General features: G+C 44.2%; 1 protein-coding gene across 1 annotated transcript in view; it reads right to left on the reverse strand. All coding sequences in view use genetic code 11, as the record gives it.

The window, feature by feature from the left end:
- Positions 1-2610: 2610 nt before the first annotated feature.
- Positions 2611-16187, reverse strand: part of EGR_01934 (Ankyrin-2) — a gene marked incomplete at both ends in the record, with an annotated part of 59314 nt that continues 45737 nt past the window's right edge. Inside the window, 10 exons of the mRNA XM_024491183.1 lie at positions 2611-2666; positions 3723-4445; positions 4834-5529; positions 6596-6946; positions 8566-8595; positions 9018-9212; positions 9825-10241; positions 12603-12809; positions 13026-13228; positions 13303-13809. Of these exons, the coding sequence (XP_024354326.1) occupies positions 2611-2666; positions 3723-4445; positions 4834-5529; positions 6596-6946; positions 8566-8595; positions 9018-9212; positions 9825-10241; positions 12603-12809; positions 13026-13228; positions 13303-13809 (3385 nt within the window). The remainder of the gene's footprint in view (positions 2667-3722; positions 4446-4833; positions 5530-6595; positions 6947-8565; positions 8596-9017; positions 9213-9824; positions 10242-12602; positions 12810-13025; positions 13229-13302; positions 13810-16187) is intronic.

The raw sequence follows: 16187 nt of genomic DNA on the forward strand, positions 1-16187 counted from the left end.
AAAGCAGCAAGAAAGAAAGGACACAGAGTTCTGTGAGGCTACTTTCAATTCCACTTCTTAGCAAATATTCTTTCAACTTGTGATTGGGAAATGAGCTGGACTGGTTGTATAGCATCATCCAGCCTCTAACACTACAAGGTCAGCGAATCCCGCCCTCCTAAGGCATGTCACAGATCGGAAGAGATTCTGAATACAACAAATTCGACAAAGAGCACCATTGATGTTGGAATTAGATGGCTTCCCTCCCGCCACCATAAAATTTAAATGACTGCGGGCTGATTCTAACCCGTGGGTGATTCTTAAAGCATCGTCCACGTTGTGTTGGTCGAAACGGAAGAGCGACAATGGGAGGACTGAAATCTAGGTTGATTTATCTGTTCACTTAAACACTTAAGTATTTAAACCTTAAAGTTCTTGCCACACCTACATTCTCTCAGCCCTTTTGATATGGCTTATTGTGGCGTCAGGAGTGACTGTGGGGCTGCGTTCAGTTTATTTGGAAGGTTAAAATCGCATTCTTCGCATACAGTGTAGGCGCTGCTGAGCTGGGCAGACTATAACGCTGATATTCAAAAAGATTTCAGATCAATTCCTCTCAGTAGTGCCATTTAAAAGCTGTCAGCTTGAGTAAGGGTTGTGACTATCTTGTTTTCTTTATCACTAAAAGCTCAATTTCCCTCCAATTAACTTTTATATAAAGCCTTCTTAAATCCATACTCGTTCTCCCAAACCAAAAGGATGAAATTAGGGGAAGCTAAAGTGTAGAGTGATGAGGAATTTAGTGTGCATTACCCCCAAGCGGTCTATATTCCAACTGCTATAGGAATGTTGCCTTGGCTTTTCGAAACTTTGAATTGATGGCATTTTTCAATGGGACCCAATCAGATCTCTCGAAGCATTCAGATATATCGCCAAGGGCATGCAAGACCCTCTCGACAATAAATCTGGCAACTTTTGTCCTCTTAGATTTCAAGAGCCCATAATTTTAGCTTGACTACTTGAAAATGTGCATTGATCTTTTTGGATCGCAACGCCAAGTAAGTGCCAGCAACGAGACGGTACTAGCACCGCCTTTCAACGGTTCCACGTAAGCTCGAGGTTAAACGTGATTGTTTGTACCATTTTTTTGCCCCTAACATCCCATAGACTGGGACGGACGTGGATCACCGGTGGAGGAGAGGCATTGCCGCGTCATCTCGAGCGCAATGCAATGCATCTACGACTGCAACTTCAACACTCAAATTCAATTACCTAAACGTTGCAAGCTGAAACTTCTACTACCATCACCGTTTATGATCCCCCGTACACACTCAAAGGATGATGCAAAATTTCTGCCACAGAAAACCGCTCATTTGAACTGTGAATTTAGAAGGTGTCGAATACGCAATTGCTTTCTTGTCCTGTGAATCTTTGCCATACACCAGACACCATATCTCGATCACTGAACGGTTGAGTTCGGGTGTAGACAACACTTTGTGGATGTTTTAACAAGCCAAACTAGGAGTAGATGGTTTTTTGTCAGAAGAAACAACTGCTAAGCTAAATAAATACAAGCTGACCAGCTCTTATCCCTTAACCAACAAAAAACTCTCCTTTCTTACTGGAGAAGCTGTCAAAGTGACGCCTATTGCATCATCTTGTCGTGTTGCCTTTCGTCAAAAGTTAATTTGGGGATTCAACTATGCAATCCTATGGGAAAAAAAGCTGATGTTGCCATTTACTTACCTCTTGTCATCACTGAATCAGGCGATTGTAAACAACAACATCTTTTCAATTCAATTAAGTTTGTGACTCGAGTTGAGAATGTGGCACTCAATTCCGCCTTGGTGATGCTGTAGGCCATCCAAATCTAAACGGAGGCTTGTAATCCTCTAACAGAAGAGCTGGAAGACTATAGAAGTTCAATTCAAACTAAGTTTGGTAATATTAACTGGTGCAAATAAACGTGCTACAGTGAGAGATAGCAAGTGCTCCCCCCACCCCGGAGCCCGACCAGACATTGTTGATCCCGATGGCAAGCAGCAGTGGTGTTGCATGCGGCAGAGTGCGGAGTTGGTGAAGTTCTTCGTGAGCGGACGCTTGGATCCGTAGAAGAATTCAAGCACAGCACAGTGGTGGTGTGCTTAGCGGTGATGAGATACCTGAGAACGGTAAAGGCTGTGAAGACGATCAATCGCGTGTGACAGCAATAGTGCTCCTTCCATTCCAAACTAACAGTCCAGAAGAATTCCCCCGATCCTGGACGTTTGATTGATGCATAAACTGTCGTAAAGTACCGAAAGAGACGAATTCTTCTCGAAGGGTCAGCAACTCTGGGTGTGGACCACCATTAGGGAAAGTGAACTCTGCGATGAGTTAAAGGATTATTTCGACAAGGTTCATGTCGTTCCATGCAATGAAATGTGGGTGCTTAATCTTACTTCGTTACTAGAATGAAGATCAATTTGGTGGAAGCATGTGGAATTCAACCATTTGCGTCCACCGGTAGTGATAGCGGGCGTTTCTTTGGATGAACACTTCCTACCTCGCAATGTCATCAGTAAGCATTGCGTGCATTCACCTCTTGATTGCTAAGGTCTCATATTTCTCGAGATAAGCTACAAGCCCTTGCTAAGGCTGGAAGACGTCACTACCTTCCGCTCGCAGACCAAACCCCGTTTCAATGTCTAAAAAGAGTACCTCGGAGTGAATGAGGCTATCTCAGGGGAATTGAATCGTGAGGAAGCTCTCCGAGTAACTAGTTCATCGCCATGACGGTTGTACGCGCAAATATAGAGGACTGCGTTAAAAAAAAAAACTAAAAACAGTTTCAAAGCCTAAAAGTTTGTCTCTTTTTATTCATCTGAGTGAAATTCTTGGTCTGATTCGGACAAAGCTTGCAGCCAACTCTCAAGAGAATAGAGACTTTATGGAAAAATGATAAATAGTTTAATTTGTATTAATAACGAAACCATCAGAAATAACATGAGCTCAGACACACGCATAAACAAGCTGGAAACCAACTAAGTATAGGGAGGGAGAGAGTGTGCAAGGAAAGGAGAAGGAGGGGCGGGAAAAAGGGAGAGGGGGGAAGAGGTAAAGCTTGTTAGTTTAAGGCATTGAAACAATTGTTGCACAGATATTCGTAGCGACGTAGCAGGAATGCAAATTCGAAACACAAGCACACACACACATAGAGAGAGAGAGATATGCGGCGGCTACAGCAGCAGTAGAAACTACAATAAAGTCTAAGGATAACGAAAGGTGAAAAGGGGGAGGAAAGAAAGAGAAAAAGAGGATTCGAAAAAGAGAGATTCTAAGAGCAACACGACCACCCTCCTCAAAGCACACCACCAAAATGCTTCACAAGTCGCGGCTGCAAACTCAGTGTCGTTGTGTGTCTAAAAAGGTGAAAAAAAAAAAACAAATAAAGACATTGGAGTCACTGCACCTATTCTTAGTGTGTTGAGTTAATCCGAAATCTGCAGTGCTGAATTGTTAGTGCAAAGCTGGGAGGTGCGTTAGTGTGTGCGTACGCGATACCCCCTCCAGCCACCCAAACAACAAACTAACCATCCACTCACAGTCCATTCAACTACTACGGTTGACATTGAATTAGGAAAGGGGGGCAGCAGCATTAGTCGAGGTTAGGCGGCCAGACAGAGTTGGTTTTCAACACACATGAAGAAGGAAGAGACAGAGTGGCAAAAGGAGGACGGAAAGTTAGGTCGAGCCACCCATACCAGCTCCAGGATGTGCCAAAGATGCAAACGAGGGCGCCATTTCAAAGGACGAGGACAGCATCGAAGTGGAATCCGTCCCCATGAGAATTGAGGGACCCAGGGACCGAGACAAACTCGTCGTCTCACCCTCCCCCTCCTCCACATTTCGCATGCCTTCCACCACCGATTCCACTAAAGAGCGGTCATCTCCCTGTCCCTCCATCAGCTGCTTCTCCAGGTCATCTGTCAAGCTCTCTTGCTCCTCCAGACGAAGAAACTCATTAAGTGAGGAGGAACCCAAACTTGAGGGGCCAGTAAAACCCCCCTTCATCTGGTTTTCCACTAGTTGATCGAAAGGATTGTTTTCAAGCGAAGAGCGGAGAGAATTCGGTGGTAGAGGCGTCAGCTGTGCCGATGAGATGTCGCGAATTCTACGCCCAGTAGAACGTGGAATGCTACCGTTTGAACTTCCAATGGGTCCAGTAGCTACCGTACTAGCAAAGGACGATCGGAGGGAGAACTCGGAGGCCTCGGGGATGGGTGTGAGGGGCAAGTTGTTGGTGGTGAAGGAAAAAGAGAGAGGGAGGGAGGAGGAGACGAGATAGGATTCGATGTAGGAGTCTACCACAGGCGACTCGACTAGCGGGTTGGCTACATACAGCGGAATGCTTTGCAGTTGGGAGTCCTCTGGTGATGAAGCAGCCGGAATGGGACTATGACTCGATTGCCGCGGTCTCAGGGGCACTGTTTGTGATAAAACAACACACACTGCTATTATCCGCCTTCCCTCCCCTCGGCGTCGCTCTCCTCAGCTACCCACAAAAACAGACTAACTGCTACTGTTATTACTAATACTACTAACAACGTTAATAGTGGTCTACGCGTACAGCAAGCAACCGAGAAAACAGAACGAGTCGTCAGGAGGTAGACCTGAAAAGGGGAGATAGATAGAGGGCTAGACACACCAGCAAACGCGTACATGCACACAGCAACAGAACACAGCTAAGTCGCTTCGATAAGAGATGGTGCAGATCAGCAGGCATCATCAACAGTAGTGCACGAATGGAGGAGGGATTAGAGAATTGTTTGGTTAGTCCGCAGTCACGTCACTCCATTGGTGAGGTGCTCTCACCCATACTGGCGAGGGTCGAAGTGCTTCCACTGCGCAACGAGGTCGTTCTCCTTGGTGGTTCGGGTGGTGACTGTTCCACCTCCTCCTTCTTCTCGTGTCTTCTCGAACTGGCAGCAGAGCGTCGCAGTCGAAAGTGACCATCCAGAAAGGCCTGTTGTCGCGACTCCGTGGTAACGCGACACTTTCCAGGTCCGATGAGGGGGCCTTGACCAAGGCTAGTAGTGGCATGGAGGGGTACGGGCACTATCATCTTTGTGTCCTGTTTCACTCGCGGTGTGTTTGAATCGTCAATTGTCTGACGGACCAGCACAAACTCTCCCGAAATGATGGAATCAGTCGGAGCGGTGGGGAGGATAGTATAATCCTCCTGAGTTGTAAAGTCGGCACGAAATGTCTCTGTGGACTCGGCTGGGGAGATGTCCATCTCGGTGAGGTGTGGGGGAACGTACGGAGGCAATGGACGGTCGAGGGACTTCTCCAAAATCGTGCGGGTGATAGAAAGGTGAGTAGATGAAGACAATGACGGCGAGGCAGCAGATCCAAGTTGAACGGGTGAATGATGGTGTTGAAAATGGCTGTAAGTACGTTCGGGAGGTGTGGGAGGACCAATGAAATCGGATTCCTGTGGTGGCAGGTACTGAGGTGACTTGGCTTCTGTGTACATTGTGTTCGAGGAATCGAGAGAGCCGCCAAAACCTCCAAATAATTCACACAAAAGGTGGAGCGTTGGGCTCGGGTTCACTCAGTCAGTCAATCCAGCACGCCAATACACACGCAAGCAGTCACATGAACAGACACGCTTTAGCCTGACCGCTTGTTCAGTTGTCATTTGCATGTCGCCTTAGTAAACAAATTGGTCTTTGATCACAGCAGACGAGAACTTCATGAAACTCAGTCGCTAAAAATAACTGCCTTTAAATAATACAACCTAATCCAAACAAACATTGACTTTGATTATTAAAAACCTTAAATAGCCTAAAATTAAAAAATTTTGGGGAGAAAATAAAATGAAATTGTCCCAGAAATCCAAAGAACTAATGAAAGAACCGCCAGCAAAAATGACGTTTTCAAGGTCAAGGACGAACCGAGGTTTGAAGAATCCGGGGCAAAAGCTTAAGGAAGATCTGCCCTTCTCAAACCGTCAAACCAATTCTCTCACCAACAACTTGGGAGACTCGCAAGGAGAGATTTTGAAATGAAAGAAGACAAGAACATTTGATGTTTCAAATAATAGTAAAGATGACAGCTGCCAGATGACATGAAGTGGAAATCCACGACTGGTACTCCATTAAGGATGAGCTAGTGAAAAAGGGGTATGAAGGAATGGATGAGATACTGGCGGTTTCACCGCAACAATAAACAGCAGAACGCGGTTGTCACTAAATAAAAATCCAAAAAAAAAAATTTGACTGAAAAAATCATTGCAAAAACGCGATTCAAGAGGGCAGGCGTGAAATAGGGCTCTCCCCCCTTCGAGACTTCGAGAACTCCGTTATGCGAATGAAAACCACGCGGTTAAGTCCAAAACCGTAGAGGAAAAATAAAACGAAAACAAAGGAGCGTCAAGAAGAAAAAGAAGATCAAAGTACGCTAGACTACCGTCATAACCCAATCGTCAGTGTGTTTACTTGATCAGAGATAGGTAGCCAAAGAAAACGAAATAGAAACGAAAAGAAGCAAAGAAAAGGAGACGGAAAGAGAAGAACGAGACAAGATACTCAGTCCAACTGTTGGGGTTTGCCCCAGGTATCTTCGCGTTCACCTAGCCTCTCAACTACAGTGGGCACAATCAGAGGAATGTCAAAGTCAGGCGAGGGGGGCGGCGACTGTGCCCTGCCCCATGTGGCCTCGGACACACCGCACATCGGTACCGCCACGGGTTGGATGATGACATCACCTTGCGCCTCTACTGACTCCATCGCCACCGCCTGCTCCACCTCCGCCTCCACCTTTGCTTCAAGGTCACCATTGGTCGAGGACTCCTTGGCGTCTCCAGGAGCTATCCAGAGGGATTTACCATCCTCAGAAGCCATCTCGGGAGTCCGTTCGAGCGTCGGTTGGGTTAACCCCGATATAGTTAACTCCGCATGCACCGATGGTTTTCGTGCATTCTCTAAAAGAACCAGGAGGGAAATTCGTTCATTAAATGGTAATTAATTACAAGCAATGCAAAATGAAGTGGTGGACATGATTTTTTGGAAAGATGTATGCGAGACTGAGTCCCTTATATGCGAAAAATGCAAATGACGCTCAAGTGCTATTAATTCTAGAGAGATTGGCCGGGGAACCATAATAAGAACCAATGTAGGATTGATGATAAAAAGATGTTAGAAAATCGGGAAATGGGCTTCTGATTTAGCCTCTGAACAAGATCAACTAAGACGGGTACGGCCACGAAGAGACAGACCCATAAGAGGCATGCAAAAACCAAATTTGGTATCTACTGGTTTCAAAATCTGAGTTTATTTGTGGCTTTTTGGATAAAATTAGGCTCTCAATAGTCCGAAAATGGAATTCGGCTGCTTCGATTGGAAGGCCGCTACTTATTTGTAGTAGTAGCATTTTCCCAAAACACATTTTAATTCATGCGAGGAATACAGGCTTTGACTAATGAAAAACTGACAAATCAAAAATTCCTTCTTCAAATCACTTCATTAATTGCATTACTTAGAGTTAGGAATATACCAATATGGATAAAATATTCGTTAAACTGTGTTAAGCGATGCAGCCACTAGGTTTCCGGACACTGTCGTTTCCTGCGGTTAGTTTTTCGGCCAAAAATTGGAGAGTAGGTTAGCTATCAGCATGTTATTCTTAGCACGCACACACTCCCACATTAATACTCCGACAGATTGTATATCTTAACCTCAGTCTAGAAATCAAGGTGTCTCATTTTAAGCAAAAGGATAGCTTATGGACACAACTAACTGCGGGACATTCATCAATCACTCAGTCGTTCTATCACCGCAGTGAGTTTAAACTATACCTAACCAGTCACGAGTCGTAACCGGATTTAAAATCGCCCTGAGTAATGTGAAGACAAAACTGTTTTAAGATTCTCAAAGATCAGTTTCATATGGTAGTTATTCTACTGAAATCACCCAAAGAACTCTCAGCCTACCCTTATCAACCAATGGAAACTAGCACTCGAAATAAAAAAATTAAACTAACAAAAAACACTGATCAGAGGTGCTTGTCTGTAAAAATGGACACGAAAAATCCTACTTAGCCAGCCATTCCAATCATGGCATGCATAAAGCTACACCGATCAAGATATTTCTCGGTCTCCTGAGGTTTTCCTTTAAGCCAAAAAACAAATGCGCGAAATATCTCAGTAAGGAAGAGCGAGTAAGTGCGGAGTAGTTAGGGGGAAAAAAGCAAATGAAAAATTACCTCCTTTTAGGGAGCAGACGCGTGTACACGTGAGAGCGTGGAAAGGGAGGAGGAGCGGTGCTTGATGCAGCTCATAAGGATGATGATGATGAGGAGGAGGAGGTGAAGGCGAAGAGGGATAGGCAAGGCGGGACAGGCGGTGGCAACATTAGCTGTCTCTCACTCTCACTCGAGTGCATGTGGATGTACGCTAGTGCACATGCGTTACTGCAATTCAGGCGGTGAAATGGAGCAGAGGACAACGGCAAGAGCAAGAACACAACATTCCCCACTCTACTGCTATTAAGAGATGACAAAATAAGACAAACATCTAGAGTAGATTTATGGTTGCAGTCTTACCATCCGTAGGTGTGCTGATCAAGGTGCTACCTAAAATAGAAAAGATGGATTTTAAGTAGGTAACTATGTGCTACTCACCCGTTCCACCATATCAAAATACATTCCCCCCTATGATCTCCCTGACTTTTTAAACACCTTTATATCCTTCTACCTCCACATTCAGGTGTCACAACTTTACAGTAATCGTTTTTAGGGGCTTTCAGCACGCTCATAGGCCCCCATTTCTTGTGTTTAAATCGAACAAAGAACACTTGAGTTCGGCACAACTGAGCGCAAATGACTTCTGTAGGTCTGTTTCAAAATCGCAGTCCTTCACTTCACCTTCAAACGACAGTTATACTAGAAGGATTTAAGGTTCTTCAAGGATACGGCTACACACCAAGGAGGATCTATCTGAAGTTTCATGAGCACCAGAAATTCGTCCAATGTCTAGAGGAGTAGCGATAACACACCTTCGACTCCGACCACGGCAGTGGTGGAAGCAGTATCAACATCGATATCGAACGGCTCGTTGCGAGGTGCGGCATCAAGAGTGGACGTAGTATCCTCCTGCTGTCGCATCTCTTCCAGCAAAAAGGCGGGGACTGCAGATTCCAACTGTACATTTCGTTTCACTGCCACAGCCACGACTTCCTTTTCACTGACACCTATGATAAAAAATGGACACAAAATCTTGGAAATAGTGATGTATTTTTCTTTACTTACATGGAACCAATTTCCAAGTGGAATTGGTTAGGCTGAAGAAGGACAGGCCAATAACTTCAAAGAGCTGGCTGTATTTATTTTGAATCCCAGTAAACATAAAGTACAGGTAAATCAAATCACATCTATTTAATTTGAGAAACAACAGTCCCTGTGAAGTTCAAAAGTGATAAAAATCTTTCCTGACAGGAATAGGACATTTTAAAATCAGAAAGATGAAGCAAATAAATTGGGTAAAATAAACTTCAACTTAAAAAAATACCTAATTTGAAACATAACATGCTTGATTATGTTCAGGCATCTTTGGTCAAACTTGTCGATGATGGACGAAGAATGTACAACAAGATCAGAATTACATCTTCATCTGAAACGACTCCTTCAATTTTCAACCATGATAAAAAGAGCCAAAACTCGGTTTCGTGATTTCATTTTCCTCCTCATACTATCAAAATATTATAACGAAGTCGCTTCCAGTTAACAACTCAGATTTTCGAAAAAGTTAGCTTTCCTCGCATTCAGTATCAAAGGAGGGTCAGAAAAAGGATCGTGGCACTCACCATCAGTGTCACCAGTATCGGCAGGACCCGCTGCGCTAGGCAACTCAAAGCTGTCTTCGTTCAGTTGGACGGCCAGAGCCTCTAGGGCGGCCTTCCTCTCCTCACTGCTGGTCTCTTTATGCTGTGGTGAAGCTTCTGTAGGTGGTGAAATGGCCATCTCTAGCACTCCATCATCAACAATTGCCGGTTCAATGACACCTTGATGCGGTTTTGCTTCCACCTCCACCTTCTCTGTAATCATCTCCTTTGCCTTTTCACCCTCCACTTGCCCGACAGTCGGCGCTTTGTCTGCAGCTTCCAGACTACGCAGAGCGTGCGAGAGCTCAGGGTCGGTTTGTACGAGGCTGATATTCTGCATACTCTGGCGCAGCACGTCTTCACGACCGGCCTGCTTCAGTGCGTGTGCTAGTGCCGTTCCTAAAAAGAGGGGAAGAGGTCAGCTTACTGATAAGGGGTCAGTAACAATCTCGTACTAACACCACTACTAAGAGCCATGAATTTTAACTGTTAGATAAGAGATAAGACTAAGAAGTGGCTGAAATTTGCCACAAAAGAACGTGACAATAGAAGCATTTTGTTTGAATTAAATGGTTATGTGACCTCCTTCTGGATGTTGACTCGCTTATCCATTTGCCTCGATAGCGTTCTCCCGGAAGAAACTCAACCTGTCGATCCTCAACTTAAAGCATTAAGCAGATGTGATTGTGAAATGGATACCCGAGATCAGAATACGCATTCATTATTGTCGCATGTAAACAATAATGGGGTGGAAGTAAACGAGCGATTTGCAGCCTTGACACGCCATCAAGCAGATGGGTAATGAAGTTGGGTTTTTCAATACACCAGCTTATCAGAGCTAAAATAGTCAACTAGGCTTACCAAAACACTGGCGCCAAACGTCACACTACCCCCTTGACGGATTTGTGGGACAACCACAGGAACAATTTCCATTCTCCAAACACACTCGATTTCCAGATATAGCCTACAAGAGGTGTCTCCTTGAACCTACCAATCCGATAGGTGCCAGTGTCACCTCTAAAATGTCCCTGCGCAGTGTGCATCTACTGAAGCGGCGCTTAACGGGTGTGCGTACGCAAGTGTTACTGTTTCCACAAAACCAGAGCCGGTGGCGATAAAATTTCACGACTAAAATTGACGATGACTTCTCCATCCCTGTACGAGCCATCCCTCTCCTCAAAGCGGAATGGGGGATTTTTCTCTTCTTGAAAAGTAAGCTATTCGTGTTCTCGGGAGCTCAAATTTCGCCAACATGGCGCATGAAGCCACTGACACTTGTCATGAGTTGGTGAGCGGATGGAGAGGTAAACATATTTGACCGGGATGTTTCACGTGAGACAAAAAAAACTAATTGGAAAGGTGTGCTAACTTACAGGACATTCCTTGCGTCACCTACGAAATGGTCCGCTTGCGAACCACATTTTTCACAGTTTATCTGATTGTGAGGACTTAGAAAAAGAAATTACGATACCGGTGTGTGAGGAAAAACAATGGCTGTATGCACAAAGGATCGCTTCCCGTCTTAAAATTGAGTCAAATTCCCCAAAAGGGACTCCTTTACAAGGGACGGGCGGTTCTGACAGTGACCCTTTAAGAAAAAGTACCAGAGTGTCTGCCGCTTTAATTCACATCCTTTATTAAATTTTTTTCAACTGCATTAGTATCGTTAACACTGCTTTTGCTTCACTAAAGTCTCCTTCTCCTACCACTGCAATTTCTCCCCTATTTTCCACTCTTATGCCAGAGGAGTCACTGTCAGTAACACTCGGTGACCACACAACTTGTTCTCTGCACGTATACTGAATTACTTCTGTACCTTCTCACGCCTGTCAACCTGCTTGTCGAGATGGTGTGATGTGCCAACTCCTTCCCTTGCCTTTTCTCGTGCACATTTCTCCCTAGGTTTGGTTCACACTTAGAGGCAATACCACAAAATGCCCTCGCTGTTACTTCTAGTTTCCAATTCTCCAAGCTCTCACGCACTCATGCACCCACATTCCAATTTCCCATTCTACAAGAGGGCCTGTACTCGTTAAATCCACAATTGCATTGAAGTCAAAAGCACTAGCGTGCTTCCCCAATAGAAGTTGCTAAAGGTAGCAGTAATCCTGTGTTTAATTTGTCACAACATGCAGTCCTGGTAGCCGGTGCTAGCCAAGACCTTAAAGTATGCTGGTATCTGTCGAAATAGCCGCCATGGTGAAAACCTTTAGTCCAACTTGTTCACGCCTTATGTGGTAGATGGGCATTTGACGCTTTCAATACCAGGACTTTGTCTCAGGGAGAAATAAACCAAAATAGCCGCGTAGATGCTTTGTTGTTTTAGCGTAACGGTAAGTATTCAATTGCCTTTTGCCAACCTAATTAACTCCTTTTTTAACCTACGAGATCAGATAAGAAAATCAGGACATATTGTAAATTTGTTATTTTAAAACCACAAAGATGGATGGATTCGAAATAGGGTTTATTTAGTTATCCAAATGGAAAGTCTATAGAACAAAGTGAGCTGTTTCCAGTAAAACTAACAAAGAGGGATGTTTAAAAGCGTTGGTATTATCTTGCCAATTACCATTATCCAGCTATTTTTTCCCATCTAAATGGATCCATTAGGCATATAAAATGCACTTGTGCAAATCATGGCTTATCAAATGATCTCAACCAACTCTAATAGGCATGATTTAAGGACTAAGGGGGCTGGCAGAATCCCACGAATTCGGTCTACTTCCATAGCATTGAGGCCAATTCACAATCAATTCCTACCCGTAGCCTGAGGTCCAGCTCTCTCCTGCCAAAGAGTTAGACACGTCAGGGCCATTTTATAGTCACTGTCTACCCCATTGGCCCGAATGTCGCTGACATCCTGCGCCGAGAGGCCCAAATACGGCGCGAGGTAGACCCAATCTGCGCCCAAGTTAACGGCAACCTTCTTCACATCCAAATCCGACCGCGCTATCGACTCCACCATCCCTAGAGTGTGCACAGAGGGAGGGTTAGTGAGGGTACTTGATATACTTGGATATTAATACCGAGGGGATGGCGCGTTAGTAATTATTAACGAGCATAAGGTTACTTACGACATTTGCCATAGCGATGGCCAACAGAACCACAATCTAAAGTTGGCAGTCAACAGTAGCAAGAAGTGCTTGAAAATAAGAGTGGCAAATGGGCAAGGGGTGAGCTCACCTTCATCCGAAGAGCTGTGTTTGACGTTGCTATTGAAAAAATTCCCCAAAGAGGCTGCAGTTGCACCTGTACCAGTGGCTGCTGTAGCAGTGCCCTTCTGTGAGGAGTGTCGCCTAGCTGATACCTCCGTCTCAGAAATAGAACTTGCCACCATGCGCGGAAGCAGGAGATCAAGAACGCAAAGAGGATTCACGGAAACACCACTGGAAGGGAGCGAAACAGTAAAATTAAATGCTCGAGAAAGTGAAGAGGAGGTTATAATGATAAGGCCACGCACCCAGGCTGCCTCTGTTGTGGCATGAAGGCCAAATGGCCAGCAGGAGGAGAGTTTAGATCTTTGATGCGTAGGAGCACGTTTAATCGGTTCTCCTCGAAGGCGCGGATGCTGGGGAAGCGCAGTTGATCGACCACGGTAGTGATATCTGTGGTGGAGGCGGCATGGGAAGCAGCGACAGGCACAAGATTACCCGCAGTTTCGAGCCACACGGGCCGGTTGTGCAGAAACTCCACCAGACCTTCGGAATCAGCACTAGTGGTGGGGAGTTCGGAAGACATGCCGCCTTCTCCGCTGCGAGCCACAACCTCGAAGCCCTCCTGACACTCAAGAGTCTTCTGCTCTGAGTCGTCGGTAAGGCAGACGCAACGGATACGTGCCTCTTCAGGATGGTGACGACGCGCGTAGACTACAAAACGGCCCAGGTAAGGCACTGCTGTTGCCTCACTGTACACCCGCATGGCCATCTCCGAGACCTCCGAGAGGTTTGGGCAGTCAATAAGCCACAGTCTGTAGAAGGGATATTTAAGATCGGGAACCGTATCTCCTTGGTCAGGATCCAATGGATTTGGGCGCAGTTAAGGTATCCAGAGTGTGTCATTGTAAGAGGGGAGTTCAAAATCAACTTTATTATAAGTTTTCTGATTTCGAGACAAGTGAGGACCTTCATTACTGGAGGTGAGGATGAAAAAAATGATTGTCATATGCTCTTTTTGATCACGGTAGAATGTTGCAGCAATTAAGCATAAAATTAATTAAAATAACCAGAAATTACGACGAGGATACTCCAAGATGACACTGCTATATTTTAAAGTTTGCGACCACTTTATCCACAAATAGTCAATCCACTAAAATTAACTTTTGTTCGTTAAAAGTTCTCACAAAATCCAATAGACTTGCAAGGAGACTGAAAGTGACTCCGAGGTGTGGATAGCTAAAACTCTAATTCATTTTATGCCAAAATATAATGCATTGCATCAATTTTACAGGAAACAAAACGACAAAAGTTGTCACATACAAGATATGATCAGAAAGCTTCCACATGATTGCAACTATCTAATTAAGCAGAAATAACGCTCCCTTCGTCACGTAGTCAGCCCTCTTCACGAAGAGTTTCTCACAAAGTTGCGCCGAATTTTTAGTCCGATTTGTAAAAAACATTGAAGGAGACTGTTGCTACATTATTACAGTGTGAAATTAGAATCCCTATCAGCTGTTCCAAAACTTTGAAAAGTAAATGGGATTGGATAGACTCCACAGTCTTTAACTCACCCAAAGGTGGTGGGTACAGTCATATGACAGACCAATTCTTTATAACAAACTTCCTCTTATTTTAAAAGTACAAACGATTCTGAGGGAAAGAAATTTGCCGCCAATTCGACCAAGCATGTCAATATGAGGATGGATTTAGGCTCCTGGCACACGCACCTGATCAGAAGTACTATTTCTCTTTTGTGAAAGGCACAGAGTTGGTAGTCTTCATATCGGCTGGATGGACAGTCTTCGTTACAGGATAAAATCAAGCAGGACTGATAAAAAACCACTGCTCAAACTGTAAAAACGTAAGCACTGGAACCTTGCACAAAAGATATTTTTGATGACCAAATCGTGACCGCTGTCGTGATCCCCATGTCATCATAGAAAATATGGAGAAATTTAAAGGGTAAGTCAGAGAGATTTTAAAAAAAATCGCGATAAAAAATAGATGGGACCATGACCTGTGGTAGGTGAGACCAAGGAAGAGATATCCGACAAATAAATTGTATTCGTATGAAATAATTTAGGAGAGTTTAATGGAGGTTCATTTACTTTCGACTATAGAGAGTCATTAGTTTGTACAAACATCATATAAGATAGTCGCATTAGATAAGCAAAAAGTTCTTGTCTCAGATAAAAATATCAACTTCGTCAAACCATGCCTGGAAAACCAAAACACCACCACAGTTTAGATGAAAAAGAGAAAATGAATTAGGTATTACATTGGGACATAGATACATAAAATCTAGTACGTGACTTTCGTTTTCTCATCAAAGTCACATTTCATTTTGGTTCCTTTCTCCTTCCCAGTCAGCACTTAAAAATTTGCCGCGATTACTAAGGTGAATGCACAAACGCGACTTTGAGGCGCCAGGGGGGAAGGGAAAGTAAACTTCAAAAGTTTCTTAAAAGGAGGACGAAATATTTTTTGATGCAAACGTTAATGTTTGGAATTAATGCCAACCAATAGCTAGATGCTTTAATCGTAGCAATACCTTTGCTTAAATAAGTCCCAGCCCAAGGTAAGGAGTGGATAAGTAGTTAGCACAGACCTTTCGACTATTCACAGGCCTGAAACACAAATTAGTGCTTAAAAAGGTCATGCACTTAGAAAGTGGTAGTGAAAAAGGACTGTTGCTTTTGATGGCTGAAACTGTGAAGACTTAAAACTGAAGGAAAACTAAAATCGCATCGACTTTCAACCGAAGTAGAGTGTGGTCTACTTTGAACGACTTCAAATGGCTCATAAAGGGAGCAGTTTATGCTGTTTCTTGTAAAAATTAATTGGACCTAAATTTGCAGGAGGCTAGAAGGCGACGCCAGGGCGCTACTTTATACTGTGCAATTAATAGCATAAATTTTACATTTTTAGTAACCATTTCAGTGAAAATCGACTGACAAGCGAAATTATCCACCCTGTAGAACATCGGAATGCTTGACAAACGATGTCCCACAAGGCAGTTCGTGAACAAAACGTGACAGGTGAACCATATCGAAGCCTACGGTATTAACTTTGGATCCAGAAGTACTCCCATTGTGATTGAAAATTATCACATGAGCCCCGTTCCTACTACTCAGTTCCATTGAATGCGTTCACAACCTCTGGAGATTCAGCGTCTAGGGTATTGGCA

Source organism: Echinococcus granulosus (assembly GCF_000524195.1).
Source record: "Echinococcus granulosus chromosome Unknown EG_S00008, whole genome shotgun sequence".
NCBI lineage: Eukaryota > Metazoa > Platyhelminthes > Cestoda > Cyclophyllidea > Taeniidae > Echinococcus > Echinococcus granulosus.